The 17,399-nt window shown below is 36.6% G+C and overlaps 1 protein-coding gene across 9 annotated transcripts in view; it reads left to right on the forward strand.

The window, feature by feature from the left end:
- PTGER3 (prostaglandin E receptor 3) overlaps nucleotides 1–17,399 on the forward strand; it is a 239,123-nt gene that overhangs the window by 33,470 nt on the left and 188,254 nt on the right. For 5 of the 9 annotated variants that reach the window (XM_061121619.1, XM_061121617.1, XM_061121620.1 and 2 more), the window contains exon 2: nucleotides 7,355–7,534. The exons of 1 other annotated variant lie outside the window; for it this stretch is intronic. In XM_061121619.1, coding sequence (XP_060977602.1) covers nucleotides 7,355–7,534 — 180 coding nt within the window. Of the gene's footprint in view, nucleotides 1–7,354; nucleotides 13,630–17,399 lie in introns of those variants that run through there. 3 more of the 9 variants (XM_061121618.1, XM_061121621.1, XM_061121615.1) reach the window with 3 other exon arrangements.

The raw sequence follows: 17,399 nt of genomic DNA on the forward strand, positions 1-17,399 counted from the left end.
TTATGTTATGTAATAAACATTTGTTTTCACTTTTAAATCTTGAACATTTCTTTGTATTGTTAATTATTCTTCAAAAACATGATTTTAAATGTTAGCATTGGGATGCATACTGATATATATTTAGCACGCTGATAGATGTTCCATAATTTGAACAATGTCCTTTTATTGGTCACTTGTTTTTAATTTTCTGTTATATTTATATTGAGGAAAATATCCCTGCCCACAAAACCTAGCCCACACCTCTGATTCCTTCCTTAACCACTTAGCTGCTTTCGTCACTAATACCGTGGTTTTCTGAGTATAAGACAGTAGTAGGATAGAGTACTTGGGGTTTAAAGGAAACTATACTTTGGCACAAAAAAAAAACCTGTCTTAACTCTAAATATTTTTAGATTTAATGTTCCTTACACTTTGACAAAGACATATTGTCTAGACTTTCTCTTGACACCTGGGATACAAAAGTTTGAAATATAATAAAGTACCTCTTCTGACATGTATTAACAAAGCTAATTCATCATCTATAATCCAAGGAATGAATATTTTTATAAAGTAGATTTTGCCTTGCTCTTTTGAGCCAGAGTTTGTATACTTGTTGCTGACATTTTTGGACTATTCTAATAGAAAGATAAAAATTTATCTAGACATAACACATGTACCCAGTTATACTGAGCCACACCAGTTTTACAATTCATACTAGCTGAGAGGAGAGAGTACTTCCTCGGTACCAAATAATGTGGTGGCAGACTTCAAGCTTCTTTATAATTTTGAGGCCCCTCCTATATACTGATTGAATAATAATAATGCATTTTCAAATATTTTTAAGGTGCAAATTTGGAAGTTTTGGGGGTTTTTTGAAATGGCTCTATTAGGTAGAATTTTAAGGAAAGCAGACCTATAGATCATGCATTCATTTCCTTGCACTTCTCCCCATAAGCCTTCCTGTTCTTTCTCTGAACATCAAAGCATTCTGTTCTGGAAGCCTATGCAATAGTACAATAGCCTGGGGCTGGGGAGAGGTATGCTGTGTAGATTGAAGGTGCCAATTATCCTTATCTCATTTTAATTTCCACAACTGCACTACTAGGTGAGAAGATGTTCAGTAAGCGTGAATGAATGATGTTTTAGAGAAGAGGAGAAATCAAGATCCGAAGTTAGGTGACTGGACCCCAAACTAGAAACAGAGCTGAGTCAGATTCATGGCAGGTCTTTAACTCGGATCTGTGTGTTTGCCTAAGTCTGCAACTTCTGTAATATCTCCCCTTAGAGCTTCATGAATCTTGTCCCTTGTCTTCTTATATTGTACACTTTCTAACTTTGCAGTTTTCCTCTCTCCTCAATTTCCCAAAAATCACATCTGGAGTTTTCCTACAGAAAAGTTTTGTCTTTTGTTGTACACCTTTTACCTTTTGGTTTCTTTTTCTTTCTTTTTTTTCTCCAAATTAAACCCTTATTCATTTTCCAGCTTTGCCCCAGAATTCATCAGAAAAAATTTAGCCATAGAAGAGTATGTAAGAGACCATCCAGTCCAGCCCCAGGGTTTAATATTAAGTTTAATAAAGCACAGAGAGTAAGTGACATGTCTAAAGTCATAAATGCTGGCAGAGCCAGGGTAAGATTTGCTTTTTCTGATTCTTGGCTCATTGTTGTTTTGAAACATTTAATAAAATTGCATAATAGTGAAGATGAAATAATGCCATTTCTAGTAACTTTTCTTAATGTGTGTGAACTGTTTATTTCCAAAGTTTTGAGATTAGATAAGGCTTCTGAAACAGAGTCTAGAATGCTGAGATGATTTGGCAACCTGAGAACAGGGTTGTAATCAGACCAGAAAGACTACAGTTATTTCTTAAATCTACAGTGAAGCTTCCTCCCATGAAAGTCCTTCAAATTATGTAATTAAGTGGTTCAAAGGGCCCAGGCTGGTTTGAGTGTATTATAACATAGCACATTTATCACACTGTACCGGGAGTTTCCAGTAAAGCAGGTTTATTCTCCTGTAGCCTGACAACAGAGAATTACAGAAAACAAAGCAGCATAGATGAAATTGGCTGTAAGGAAAGTTCTTTTACGCACTTATATTAGGAATAATCTGGAAATCATAAAAACCACATAATAGAGCATAAGGGAAAAATAAAAGTTTTATTCCCTCCCCACAAGTTAATTTTTCTGGATTTTCTTATGTATCATCTTCAATAGATACATGTAGTCTATAACCCAAGGCATTTTTGAACCAAGAAATAAAGTACTGAAGGTTTTTAAATGTGTGTTTAAAAATCCTACTGCTATAAAATGAAATCCAAATGCAAAATATTAAAAACTGTCTTCCAGGGACCCTCTGGAGATTCAGTGGTTAGGATTCTATGCTTTCCCTGCTGGGGCTGGTTCAATCTCTGGTAGGGAGCTAAGATACTGCAAGACATGCAGTGTGATTAAAACAAAAAAAAACAAACAAAAAAAAACCACCAAAAAACCCAAAGAACAGTTTTCCTTTTAGTGTTAGTGTTTTGTACATTTTAAAGATCATTCTCACTGGGGAAGGGACAAATCTTGTTTTTTTCTTTAGGATGAAGAAAAGTAATTGCCCTTGACACTAGGCAGGGATGGAGAATTTCGGGGTTACTAATGTGGTTGTGTCCATTCTTATCATGGTACAAAAAGAACTCTCTCTTCCTGCTGATAACCAGAGGAGAGGCAAGAGGCCTGTCTGGGAGAGTCATATGAAGCCTGGGGAAGATTCAGGCAGAAAAGTAACTGCTCCTTTCAACCAGAGTTGGTCTCACAGCTCTCTTGACCAGATTGTTATATGAGGTCATTTTGAAGGAGCAATTGTGTAGTGTGTTTCCTAGAAAAATAGCTTCCATGGTGGCCAAGCATCCTGTTTTTTGTTTGTCCCTTGTCCCTGGTAGAATGGGACTAATAGGAATAATTAATCTACCAGAAATCTACATATTGACGTCAGAGTTTTTCTCCTGAAGTCTGATCATCTAAAAAATATTTGCAAAAATTGTAATCTCTGTTTAGCTCCGTAAATAGAAGGAAGTCTAATATAGGACACCTATAGGACACCAAGCTGTCCACAGGGCTGGATTCCCTGCTGGAAGCTCTGAAGGAGCATCGAAGACTCGTTTCCTTGCTATTTTCATGGATGCTAACTTGCATTTGGGCTTCCCTGGTGGCTCAGTGGTAAAGTGAGAGTGCAGGAGCTGTGGGTTCGATCCCTGGGTCGGGAAGATCCCATGGAGAAGGAAATAGCAACCCACTCCAGTATTCTTGCCTGGGAAATCCCATGGACAGAGGAGCCTGGCGGGCTACAGGCTATGGGGTCACAAAGAATCAGACACAACTGAGCGACTAAATAACAACTTGCATTTATGTTCACAATTAGACAAGAAATTAGGAGTTCTATTTCCATCCCTGCTGCCATTTGGAAATAGTAATATCACATTCACTGCCTCTAATTCCAATTATCTTCATACTGCACATGTCATGAATTCTGGGAAAAGCTAGAGTGTCTCTCCCCATGTGCCAGGATTGCTTCCAGGGCTTGGTTTCATAATTTCATAATCACTGCATTGTCAATAGGAAATTATAGGAAATTACAGTAGACTAACCAATGTTAGGCATATGAAACCTGTATTAGCCTAATGAAATAATTTTAAATTATTAGCCTCATAAAAATTAATTTTAGAATAATCAAGGAAGACTATAAAATGATTGAAATTCCATCTTAATAAGTAATTTTGTGAATTTTCCTGATTATACAAAGTGGGAGAAATTCAATATTTTATTTTGTAAAAGAAATGAAGATGTAACTTATGTGAGTTCTTAAATCATTTTAGATGAGGTTCAGAACACTTCCTGAAAAGTAGTAAATGGCCAAACATATTTAATTATTGAATCCATCTCCCTCTGACCACAGCTGGAAAGGTTCTCAGATTTTAAGGACCCATGTGGTTACATTGAACCTACCCAGATAATTCAGGATAATCTCTCCATCTTGAGGCCCTAAACATTAATCATATGTGGGAGATAGTGTTCAATTCACAGGGCTATGAGTCAGCATCAGAAGATACTAATTAGATTATTCATTTTAAAATAAATTTTGTTATAATAATTCATATTTATTAATGAAGGGAATAATTCATTTCCTTTAAACAAAAGACTTTCCTAAATTGTTTGAAATGTTTTTATGCAGATAAAAATGTTTAAATAATTGAATAATTATTTAATAGTAATAATTCCATTGCCTTCCACAAATCAAAATACATATTTTACATTTAATTGTAATAACAATATAACTTTATATACATACTATCTTACATTCTTTTTTTTTTTCACTTAACTCAATACATATATATAATTATGCAACCACCTGTATTTTATTAAGCTTTATTCCTGACACTAGAGATTTAAATGTTTGCAGTTTCTTACTAGATTTTTATTTATTGACCATTCACTTTTTGTCCAATTGATTTTTCCTTTTATTGAATAAATCCCTTGGAAAAATTTCTTTGAAAGAAGTGACAGACTATATGTCTACACATTTTTCTCTTTTTGTTTATAAAGCCATAATTTTGTTCAGATAGTAGGTGTAAATTGGTCAAGGACTGAAGCAAGCCACAGAGAATGGCTTTGTCTTATAAGCTAGTGGACCCCAGCCTTTTTGGCAGCAGGGACCAGTTTTGTGGAAGACGGTTTTTCCACTGCTGGGCCAGGGGTAGGGGGTGTGGAGGGGGTGGGTGGGGGACGTGGAGAGAGTTGGGGAAATGAATGGTGCAGGTGATAATGCGAGTGTGGGGAGCTCAGGGGAGGGGCAGGTGAAGCTTGGCTCCCTTGCCCACCACCCACCTCCTGCTGTGCAGTCTGGTTCCTAAAAGGCCATGGACTGGTACTGGTCCATGATCTGGGGGTTGAAAAGCGAAAGTCGCACAGTCACGTCCAGCTCTTTGCGATCTCATGGACTATAGCCTGCCAGGCTCCTCTGTCCATGGAATTCTCCAGGCAAGAGTACTGGAGTGGGTTGCCAGTTAGGGACCCATATTATAAGCAAAACCTGGACATTTCCATTCCCTTTGCGAGTGATTGTTTTAAGAATTAAACTGTGACTCAACTCTGTCCCTGGTAGGGCTTCCCTGGTAGCTCAGATGATAAAGAATCTGCCTGCAATGCAAGAGACCTGGGTTCAACCCCTGGGTCAGGAAGATCCCCTGGAGAAGCAAATGGCTGCCTACGCCAGTATTCTTGCCTGGAGAATTCCACAGAGAATTCCACAGAGGAGCCTGGCGGGCTACAGTCCATGGGATTGCCAAGAGTCGGACACGACTGAGCGACTACCACACACACAACTCTGTTCAGTAAGACGGAGTTGACGTTTGTATAGCTGGTGAGGATTTGACAGAGCTGGGATCTAGGCTGCCGAATTTGTGTCATGCTGACATCTGTTTGTGCTATTGGGGTCTCTGTTATTACTATAAATCAGATGAGAGGAAGTGCTAAACTGAGACTGGAAAAAGAGCAAACCGCATTGCAGAGGATGAGGCAAAAGAAGCTTTCACAGGTGACCCTAATGTGTTGAGTCAGGGTGACTGTAAGAATGTAAGTGCCATTGCTCTGGAGAGTAGGTTTGTGGGTGTTTAGGATGCTCTGGGATGTTTCAAACCCTTTAATTTGGGTTATATGACCTGAGGACAGACCATCCAAATAAATGTTGGTCTTAAGCGACACTTTGAGTTCAGTCGAAATATAGTGTGAACAACAAATACTTGCCACATATATAATTTTAAATTTTCTAATTTTAAAATTCTAAATTTTAAATTTTGTAATATTTTACAAAATGTTTTTAAAAAGTAACAAGAAACAAATGATGCAAAGTTTAATAATGTATTTTAACACACTATGTAAAAATATTATCATTTCATTATATAATCATTATATTTCTCAACGTCTCAATTTTCTTCAGCCACATTTGAAGTGCTTAATAGCCATGCATGTCTAGAAAGACCAATTTAGGAGCTGGTAATAAAGTCAGCACCTTTCTTTGCTTGCAAGTGTGAGCCTGTTTTGGGGTTGTTCCTGCTTTTTTATTGCTGTTATGAACAATGCGGTAATGAACAGTCATGCACACAGCCTGTGGTGCAGGAATTCAGGCCAGTGCATTCTTGGGAGTGGGGCTTCTGCAAGGTAACAGGTGAGACAGAGCTTGATTGTCTTCCGAGGTGGCTGCTCCAGCTCACGCTCTTGGTACTGTTGTGTGCAAGTCTGTATTGCTCCCCATCCTCACTAACATTTGGAAAAGTCATGCTTCATTTTTTTCAAACTAGTGAATATAAAATGGTTTCTTACTTTGTCATAACATTCATTTCTCTGATGGACTAACGAGCTTGAATATCTTTTCTGATGTGTATGAATCTACACTTTTTTTCTCTCCTATGGAAATCACAAATATTTATTCATTCAAATATAAATATATTATGTATATTATAGATGTCATATATTAATATATTCATGTATGTGTCACATATTCATTCACAAATGTTTATTGAACACTACCTGCTAATTATTAGTCTAGGTACTGGGAATGAACTAGTGGGGGAAAAGGTATTGGCCCAGATCCTACCTTCATGAAGTTTACATTCTGGTGTGTGTGCAGTGACTGGGTAGAGACCCAGAAGGGTAAAATGCTATCTTTCATATGTTAGTGAACCTGGGTTTAAGTCTGACTCAGCTATTTTATATCATTAAAGCTTGGTTTCCACAATTATAAAAATGAGATGGCAGTAGTATTTATCTTCTATTATTTATTAAAAGCATATGAAGAACTTGACACAGTGTCAGGCAAATTGTAAGGATTCAGAAAATGCTAATGACAATAATAATAATACTAATAATATGCAACTGCTATTTTCCCCTTTCTTGTGTCTATCTTTTCTTAAGTAGTCTTTTTTTTTTTTTCCAGTTACAGCTACCAAAGTTTAAGATTACATATGTTTTGGGTTTGTTTAAGTGTTGACCCATTAGGGTATCAACCTACTGGTATTTTCTGCAACAAGACAGATGACTCTGGCTAATTTTGAGATGTGTTATTTTCCAACTTCTAAAATCCCAAGGACCAAGAGCCAGAGAATATGTACTTTAAAAAAATCTGCCTCATGTTGAATAGGCAAAAATGTGGGAAAATCCAGAGGAATATCTTATATAATTCAGGGCTGTGTTCTGTGAGTATAAATGTTGCTTGAATTAATCATTTTAATCCAACAACCAACTTATTGTAAACTCACCATGTGCAAAGTACCATGTGGGGAGATGCATATGACTTTATTATTCTTTGGAGTAATAATATGTTCCTTTTTCTTAGATAATGATGTTGAACATGATCTTCAATCACACATCAGTTGAGCACTGCAAGACAAACACAGAAAATCAGGATGAGTGCAACTTCTTCTTAATAGCTGTTCGCCTGGCTTCACTGAACCAGATCTTGGATCCCTGGGTTTATCTGCTGCTAAGAAAGATCCTTCTTCAAAAGTTTTGCCAGGTAGCAAATGCTGTCTCCAGCTACTTTAATAATGGACCTAAAGTGCCGACTATCTCACTATCCAATGAAATAACACAGACAGGAGCATGAAAGAGAACACTTAATCAACTTGCATGTTCACAGCTTTTGGCAAAAAATAGCCCTAAATCTTACTGTGAATTTAGGCATCTCTGGCATGCTGCTATTTATGCATTGAAGCAAAATTTTTGATATAAGGCCTAAACGGTCTCAGAAGCATAAATATTAATAATCCCCTATGTGCCAAAAGTATTGAAACACAAGCAAAGAAAAATAGATTAATATCAGTCTAGTGTTTTGGGGTCTCTTCCATATATAGCTGAATGTGTGATTATTTATTAGGTGAAAGCACTTCTTTTGTTTTTATAAATGATCTTGGTCTGTAGTGGGGGGCCGGATAGGGATAGTTAATATTCTAATATACTGAGTACATGAGGAATTCAACACACAGATATTTGAAGACAAGGCAACAGTTTATTTTTGCTCAAAGGCCTTGGTCTTCTGCTTTCTCTTTTACTCTCTCTCTTTCTTTCTGTGTCACTTTCATTCCCCTTAAATTTTTTTTTAAATTTGATTTAGGATGAAAAAATGTATAACATATTCACAGTATTCATTGATACTGATGTTATTTAAATGTCATTCAATATGCAAATTTGCTGCTAACCTTACAGAGTCTGTTTTGGTTGGGTTGGGAATTAGGTTTATTCATTATCTGAATGAGTCAATTAATTCCATTTATTTCAAACATGACAATTTGTGAACATCCAAATTGTTAAATGTTCTTCCTTTAGATTACATTTTTAATTCCTACAAGCCTGGAGAAGATTCATGAAACTGTGCTTGGGAGTCAGTGAAGTGATTTTTTTCAAAATTCTATTTAAGGACTGATTGAGCCCTAAATATAGGTACTTAAGCTTATTATTTTCCCTGATTTTTCCACCCAAAGTATTCTCTTCAGTCTTTTGTGTATTTAAATACTAACTCCTATTCTAAGACCAGTAAATATTTTAAAACTTCCATAAAGACTTTCCATAGTTTAGCCTATTTATAGGATAAGGAAATTATAATATTGATACCTCACAGCACTTTCTCTGCCCTCTCTTAAAAGTTTCTATCTAAATATTTATTATTAAAATGTATCTCCTTATGTGCACAAACCTTGACAGCCAAGCTTTATATCTTTTTGGCACAAGCAGGTCACTACATTAAATTTTGAGAATTACACTTAAAAAAATAAAAGCAACTCCCCAACAAACATAACAATCTTTCGAATCAGACCTACATAAAATGTTCTTTGTACTCTTTAGAGCACTTGTTTTGCAAACTTACTGTTTCTCATTCAGAGTTTAACTTGCTTTTTCCTTTATTGTTTTCCCAGTTTTAAGAAACTTGAAATTTATAGTCCTTTATAGTAGCTACCTTTTTGTGTGTGTATTCAGTAGGCATCGGGGGAAGAATTAATTTTAACAGGTGAAAAATGTCTATTAGATTAATATGTTTACCAGGCTAAGTCAATTAGGAGGAATCAATTTAAATGATCATGTCAAATTGAGTGAGAAGGCAAAATCTGCTGAGAGTGCTTATGTACCTCATGGTGGTTCCACTAGTCTAGGTTTTGGGGAAAAAATGATGACAAATAACCTATGCTAAAAGGACATTTAAAAATTTCTCTATACCATGGAATTGAATTATCCCACAAGTCACCTCGTGGAGGATGAGACAAAACTACATACTTTAAAAAAAAGTGTACTTAAATGATCTTATAATGACGAGGCTTTAGGTCCTAGGTTTAGACACATACACATAGCATAGATTCAAGTAGTGTGAGCTTGAATGGGTTATTTCTTCCAGCACCTTGCACTAGGAATATAGAAAGTGTTCAATGACTATTTGTTCAGTGAATGAATGAATAATTATCTGCCAAAACCAGGTGCACATCAGTGGGGTCCCATTATATGGTTGAAGTGCTTCATGACTTTATAGACCATTGAGCTGATAAAATGAATGAACTCTGCTTGTTTAATTACAGAAATACAAATTTATCTTCAAATGTTGAGTATCATATTGCTTCATGACAAAGTAAATCATTTGTATTAATAATTTAAGAAACTACTACTCCCAAGTGGTAATTGAGATGACAGTCAAAGAAATATCACTTTTCATCAGACCACAGAAATTCATAAAGACAAAACAACCTAAAACTCATGCTTAACTATGGAATAGTTTCCTGCCCAGGGATATATGGTAGCTGTGGTTGATGGCAGTTTCTGAACAAGCTTGAAAAGGAAGTGGAAAGGAAGAATTATGTAAACAGCATGTGACGTGTTAGTACATGAAAAACCTGGTAAGAAATGTTAGTCCTAAATGATATTGATCTTTGGATGATAGTTGAGGTTAGGTTTCAGGATGTTCAGAAGCTCTCAATGTGGTAAGGAAGTAAACATCTAAAGTCACTGCAGAAGAGTATATCGGTTTCCAAATTTAAGTTCCTTAGTCTTTAAGTTTACTCGAGTATACTTAGTTTTGGGCAGGAAAAAAATGCATGCATAAATTATGACAATCCCAAAACTTCTCAATACTGGTTTAAAAAAATGGAGGCCTAGGAAACCAAATAAAAAGAAGTAAATGCAATGTAAAAATAGATGTAATATCAACTGTTGTAGATTTTACAAAGCTATTCTAATTTTCCACACAGTGAATTTATTCAGCTATGTTGTATCACAGAAGAGAATGATGACATATCAACCAATAAGAACAGTTTACTTTTCAAATGAAATAAGTATGGTAGATATCTTTAAAATATTTTAAATTGAAGAAATTAAATGTGTTATCCCAGGATTTAGCAAATCTGCCTAAGCTGTATACCAAGTCATTTTAAGTAAACATAAGCATTTAATCATGCCAGATTCAAATGATTGCCAATTGAAAGCCACACATATATACTGAACACTTATTTATTATATAAAAGACCTCTTGACCATGTTATGGAACAAAATTTTAGAAGCTCATGTAAAAGTCGACTGTAAAAGACCCTGAAAACACACTGGCATTGAGTAATAGACAAACTAAAAACTCTGACAAAACACTATCTTAATAAGGTGGACAATCTGTGGCAATATTCTTATATTTTCAAGAATTAAGCCTTTTATTTAATACTTTATATGTTTTTGTTGGTTTTGACCCCAGGTTAGTGATATGTTTTCAGTCTTCCCCATGTTGATAATCATAGCCCTTTTGTATTGGGATCAGCTAAGAAAATAGAAAATAGTCAGCTAAGAAAATAGAAAAATCTCATTCTTTGAAATTTTAAACACATATATTGCCCATTTATTTTCATACTTAATTCCGAAAGCTTCTTTTGAAATATGCAGGTTACTAGAAGGTGAGTGACGCAGAGAGACTGTAGAGTATTTATTACTACAAACATATTAAAGTTTATTGCGGACTAACTGAAGTTTCCTTGATTTACCTCTGTAAAAAGTTTAGGGCATCAAGCATGCCATATCTTCACAACTACTTGTTTATTGCTGTCTTTGTGATTGTGTATGTCTGAAATCTGCTAAAGCTGAGGTCTAAATAAGTGAACAGAATTGTTCTATGAATGAGATTATATCACTTTTTTAAATAAAGAGTATTTAATACTGTGGCTATATTGATAGAACTGTTTTCTGAGTTGCAATAGAATGTTAATAAGAGGTGACATACGTCTATGATGTTTCATAATGGAGGTTATGATATAGTCTATTTACAAAATTTGAATATCAAACTAAAACTCACATGCACATTTGTTAAGAAGGTGCTGTCAGTTCAAAACTCTAAGACAACTAACAGGTAGTGATTACACATGAACCATGAAACAGAGAATTATGGCAAATTTAAAAATTAGAACTCCATTATACTGGTATCATGTATATGGATACTAATTACATGTGAAAGTTCCTTACCCCTGGATTACTCTCACCCAAAAGGTTTCAATTTTATAATGATTCATGTTGTAGCTATTAAGTAAAATCTTTCACATGCCTTCCCTGAATGCCTTTTTTGAATTGAGTCCACCTTGAATAAAACTAAAGAAAGTGAAAAGAGCAGTACAGGGTGACTTTGTTCTCACAGTGACAAATGGAAAACTGAAACTATGCACATGTGTGAAAGACTTCAGCACTTCTAGAAGTAAGGTGGTTTTTTTGTCCCAAAGGAGGTCAACAATTAGTTTTTAAATCAAATGGAATTATATCTTCAAAACATGCTGCTTAACATTTTCTTTCTCACTCTTCTCTACTCTTTACTCTTTTAAATAATGAAAGAGCAAAGAATTTTAATTTTCTGGAGTCTCTATTTTATAAATCTTGAGTGAGGATTCTATTTAAAGGCTTGCCATTTATACAAGTTGAGTTGTAAACCATTATATTATGATATCACAAGCCTACTACATTTTGGTTCTTTAGAAATGCAGTTCAATCAGGTATATACCATATTTGCTCATATATAGATTACACATTTTTTTATTGAGAATGAAAATTATTCTATTTTCAGAAATTTTACATCAATTTGTTTTAAATCATAAACAACTCATATATCTACTGAAATGCTTATTTCTTCTTTTGAAAAAAGACTGTTTCCCTGGCTCCCTTGCCTCCAGCCTGTTTATCCATTTTCTCATGGAGAGAAAGTAACAGAAATATTTACTATTGGTGAAGCTGGGATTGTTTTTAAGAGAGAGAATGGTTTCACATTTCTAATGTGCTAATGTACTAATCGATGAAACAGATCTGAGTCTGTTTTTTAATATCTGCTTTAATGAAATAATTTTATTATGGGAGTAAATATAAGAAGGAGAGAGATTAACATCAGGTACAATTAGGCTTTTCAGGCTTATCAAGCATTTTAGAGATGATAGCACTTCTAAAATTTTTTGATCAGCTCTTAAATTCCTTTGTCAGTTGCTTTACTTTTTTTTCTTCTTCTTTTTTTTTGGCCTCACCCCGCAGCATGTGGGATCCTAGTTCCCCGACCAGGGATCGAACCCGGGTCCCCTGCATTGGAAGCACGGAGTCTTAACTACTGGACCACCAGGGAAGTCCCTGTCAGTTGCTTTAGAATTAGAATAGTTTGGCTTTTTTAATTAAAGTGAACCAGATATCTAGCCAAAAGCTTGCCAATCATCAGACTTTAATATGAAAATAGTTTATTTCTATGGTTTTCAATTTCTGTAGAAATCAAAGCTGTAATGTTTAGCAGGAGAAAATGCATATGACTTACTGATGGACTTCAGTATTCTTTCAGCTTTTGAAAGGACACTCCTATGGAATAGACATGGAGGGTGGGACAGAGAACAAAGACAAAGAGATGAAAGAAAACCTACATATTTCCAACTTGTCAAGATTCTTCATCCTTTTAGGCCATTTCACAGAAGCAAGGAGAGGAAGGGGCCACATTTGTCTTCATACACTTGAACATCAGTAGGACAAAGTGAGGAGTGGCCAGTGTTCTTTTCTGTAAAAGCAAATGTTTAATTCACTCAAGTCATCACTGACTGCCAAACTCTTTTTCTTCCCAGGCCTCCTATATATAGATAGAATATTTTACTTTCTCCCTCTTCTTTAACAAAACAATTTTGTACAGATGGCATAAAGTTGAACATTTCTCTAAGGAAGCAAATTAAAAATAGGCACTGATGATATTAATCTGCTTACAACAAATGAATATATTATTTTCAAAATGTATATAAGTAAGAATTGAAATCATTGACACTTTAATAAATGATGTAAAGCTCAGTATAAAAATTGTATGTTTCTCCACCTCTCCTATTCAGCATTCCATCCCAGTGGGTTCAATGGGAAGGTAAACTTTTGTCACCTTTATGTAAAATTTTTCTAGGAGTTATGTTAAGTATATCTAAACATATCTTCCAGTATGTTTGAAAGGGTAGTCTTCAATATTGTGGAGACAAAAATAAAAGACTGAAAAGTACATCAGAATTTTGATGGCATTTAAGTCATAGGTAGTCTGTGTATTTAACAAATGTATGTTATTTATGTTGTGTTTGTCAATGGAAAATAAAGTTGAATTTTCTGAAATGGCCCTGTCTTTCTTTCCTGATGCCAACTCATGTCAGGAATGTTCTACTGATAATTGCATTAAGTATTTTGCTGAAATCCTATTAGATTTGCTTTATCAAAATAACAGCACAATATAATGCAATCAGTTCAGTTCAGTCACTCAGTTGTATCCAACTCTTTGTAACCCCATGAACTGCAGCACTTCAGGCTTCCCTGTCCATCACTAACTCCTAGAGCTTACTCAAACTCACGTCCATTGAGTCGGTGATGCTGTCCAACCATCTCATCCTCTGTCGTCCTCTACTCATCCTGCCTTCAATCTTTCCCAGCATCAGGGTCTTTGCAAATGGGTCAGTTCTTTGCATCAGGTGGCCAAAGTATTGGAGTTTCAGCTTCAGAATCAGTCCTTCCAATGAACACCCAGGACTGATCTCCTTTGAGATGGACTGGTTGGATCTCCTTGCAGTCCAAGGGACTCTCAAGAGTCTTCTCCAACACCACATTTCAAAAGCATCAATTCTTTGGTGCTCAGCTTTCTTTATAGTCCAGCTCTCACATCCATACATGACTACTGGAAAAACCATAGCCTTGACTAGATGGACCTTTGTTGGCAAAGTAATGACTCTGCTTTTTAATATGCTGTCTAGGTTGGTCATAACTTTCCTTTGAAGGAGCAAGCATCTTTTAATTTCATGGCTGCTATAACCATCTGCAATGATTTTGGAGCCCAGAAAAATAAAGTCTGCCACTGTTTCCACTGTCTCCCCATCTATTTGCCATGAAGTGAAAGGACCAGATGCCATGATCTTAGTTTTCTGAATGTTGAGCTTTAAGCCAACTTTTTCACTCTCCTCTTTCACTTTCATCAAGAGGCTCTTTAGTTCTTCTTCACTTTCTGCCTTAAGGGTGGTGTCATCTGCATATCTGAGGTTGTTGATATTTCTCCCGGCAATCTTGATTCCAGTTTGTGCTTCATCCAGCCTGGCATTTCTCATGACGTACTCTGCATATAAGTTAAGTAAGCAGGGTGACAATATATAGCCTTGACATACTCATTTTCCTATTTGGAACCAGTCTGTTTTTCCATGTCTGGTTCTAACTATTGCTTCCTGACCTGGATACAGATTTCTCAGGAGGCAGGTCAGGTGGTCTGATATTCCCATCTCCTTCAGAATTTTCCACAGTTTATTGTGATCCACACAGTCAAAGGCTTTGGAGGTGCCAATAAAGCAGAAGTAGGTGTTTTTCTGGAACTCTCTTGCTTTTTCTATGACCCAACGGATGTTGGCAATTTGATCTCTGGTTCCTCTGCCTTTTCTGAATCCAGCAAGTTCTCGGTTTCACATACTATTGAAGCCTTGCTTGGAGAATTTGGAGCAATACTTTACTAGCATGTGAGATGAATGCAATTGTATGGTAGTTTGAACATTCTTTGGCACTGCCTTTCTTTGGGATTGGAATGAAAACTGACCTTTTCCAGTCCTGTGGCCAGTTTTCCAAATTTACTGACATATTGTGTGCAGCACTTTCACAGCATCATCTTTTAGGATGAAATAGCTCAACTGGAATTCCATCACCTCGACTAGCTTTGTTCGTAGTGGTGCTTCCTAAGGCCCACTTGACTTCACATTGCAGGATGTCTGGCTCTAGGTGAGTGATCACACCATCATGGTTATCTGGGTCATTAAGATCTTTTTTGTATAGTTCTTCTGTGTATTCTTGCCACCTCTTCTTAGTATCTTCTGTTTCTGTTAGGTCCATACTGTTTCTGTCCTTTATTGTGCCCACCTTTGCATCAAATGTTCCCTTGGTATCTCTAATTTGATGCCTATTCATGTTATAATCCAATTTTTTTTTTTTTTGCTTTTAGTACAAAAGCATATTTATAAATTATCCTAAATTTAATTCTCCCACTTGTGGATTTGCATATATTCTATAGGCAGCCAACAAAAGAACTGTCCTTGCTCGTAGTCAGCTCCTTTAGTAGATTTGTACGTGGGTACTGGTGTGAGCTGACTACTAGTTGAGATGAGTGTTGGACTACCTCACTACCCTGTTCATGTGTTCGTTAAGCTCACTCTACTTTTTCCTCCTTTGGTGAAGGAAGAACTTCTATAGAACACAGGCTGCAAAGCCAGGCTTATTAAAAGTAGCATGTCAACCTTGCACTCTTTCCTGTAAGAAAAGGCATTTAGGGAGATCTCTGACGTAACCCCCCAACATGATCTCTACAGTCTTTGTCTTGTGGCATTTAAGGTAAACATCATTACAGCTATCTTCTGGTAGGCCAAGAATTTCCACTAAAATGCTGATGAACCTACATGCCAGGAATGAGATATTGCTCAGTTTCATGTCCTTGGAGGGCAGGCAGTCAGACATCCTTAGATATTTGGCTGTGCTGGGTCTACAGTTGCAGCATGCAGAATCATTAGCTGCGGCATGTGAGCTCTTAGTTGTGGATGTGGGATCTAGTTTCCCAGCCAGGGATTGAACCCAGGGTCCCTGCATTGGGAGTGGAGAGTCTTAGCCACTGGATCACCAGGGCAATCCCTAAAACAGTCTTGAGTAAACCTATTTTGGAGGTAGGTACTCAGAGTCTAAGCCAGTCCTCCAGCCTTGTTCTTTTCTTCCACATATATTTGCTGTGTACCTATAATGTGCTAAGCATTCTAGTAAGCGCGAAGACGCAAGGATTTTAAAATAAACAAACATAGCTTTCAGTGAATTTGTAATCTAGTAGGGGAATAGGAAGTAATTTGAACAGAGCTGCTATTGGGGTAAGCCTATAAGTACTATGTGGGGAAGGTGATGATGAAATAGGAAATAGTTTCGTGTAGGAGGTGACATTTAATTTGCATTTGGGTTCCTATGTAGCTCAGTCGATAAAGCATCTGCCTGCAATGCAAGAGACTGGGTTCAATTGCTGGTGTCAGGAAGTTCCCTTGGAGAAGGAAATGGCAACCCACTCAGTATTCTTGCCTGGAGAATCCCATGGACAGAGGAGCCTAGCATGCTATAGTTCAAGGGATCGCAAGAGTCAGACATGACTTAGTGTTATGTTTTTGTTTTTGTTTTTGTTTTTTTGAGAAAGGAGTTGGTGTTAACCAGGAAGGCGGAGGCACATTTTAGAATATTTTTTCACTCCACTCTGCCCAAAGCAGTACAATTTGCAAGGCATTCAAACTGATTAAATTCTAGTGGCCCAGTAAAAAATGTGGTTCTGAATAGTGCATGCCTCTGTGATCTTGCAGAGTGGGGGAAAAGTCTTAGGACAGGATTTCTGAATCTTGAAACTATTGACCCACTGGGGCAGAGAATTCTTTGTTGGGGGTGCAGTATCCTGTACACTGTAAGCAGTTTAGCAGCTACTTATTGAATGCCAGTAATATCGCCCTTGTTGTGGTAATCAAAAATGTCCCCAGATATTGCCAAACGCACCAGAGAGGACATATTGGCTCTAGTTGACAGTCTGCCTTAGGGCAAGGGCCATGGTCACCAAGAGGATGCTTTCTGTATGAGGGTTTGCAGGACAAGGTCATCTGTGGGATCTTGGTCCAGACAGGCACCATTCTGGCTTTTCCCAAGGAAGCAAGCATTAGAATGTCAGTTTGTGTCTGAATGCACAAAAATGTGGTGCTACCACTACAACAATGCCTGGATCACCATGGGCCCTGATCCACTTCTGTAATCACATAAACCTATTCACAAAGGAAGAGGTACAATTTCTTGGAAAGTATCATCTTTCCCTTGATGCTCCAATCCTTATTTTGTTCTTGATAAGAGGGCCT

Source organism: Dama dama, chromosome 20 (genome assembly GCF_033118175.1).
Source record: "Dama dama isolate Ldn47 chromosome 20, ASM3311817v1, whole genome shotgun sequence".
In the NCBI taxonomy this organism is placed as follows: Eukaryota; Metazoa; Chordata; class Mammalia; order Artiodactyla; family Cervidae; genus Dama; species Dama dama.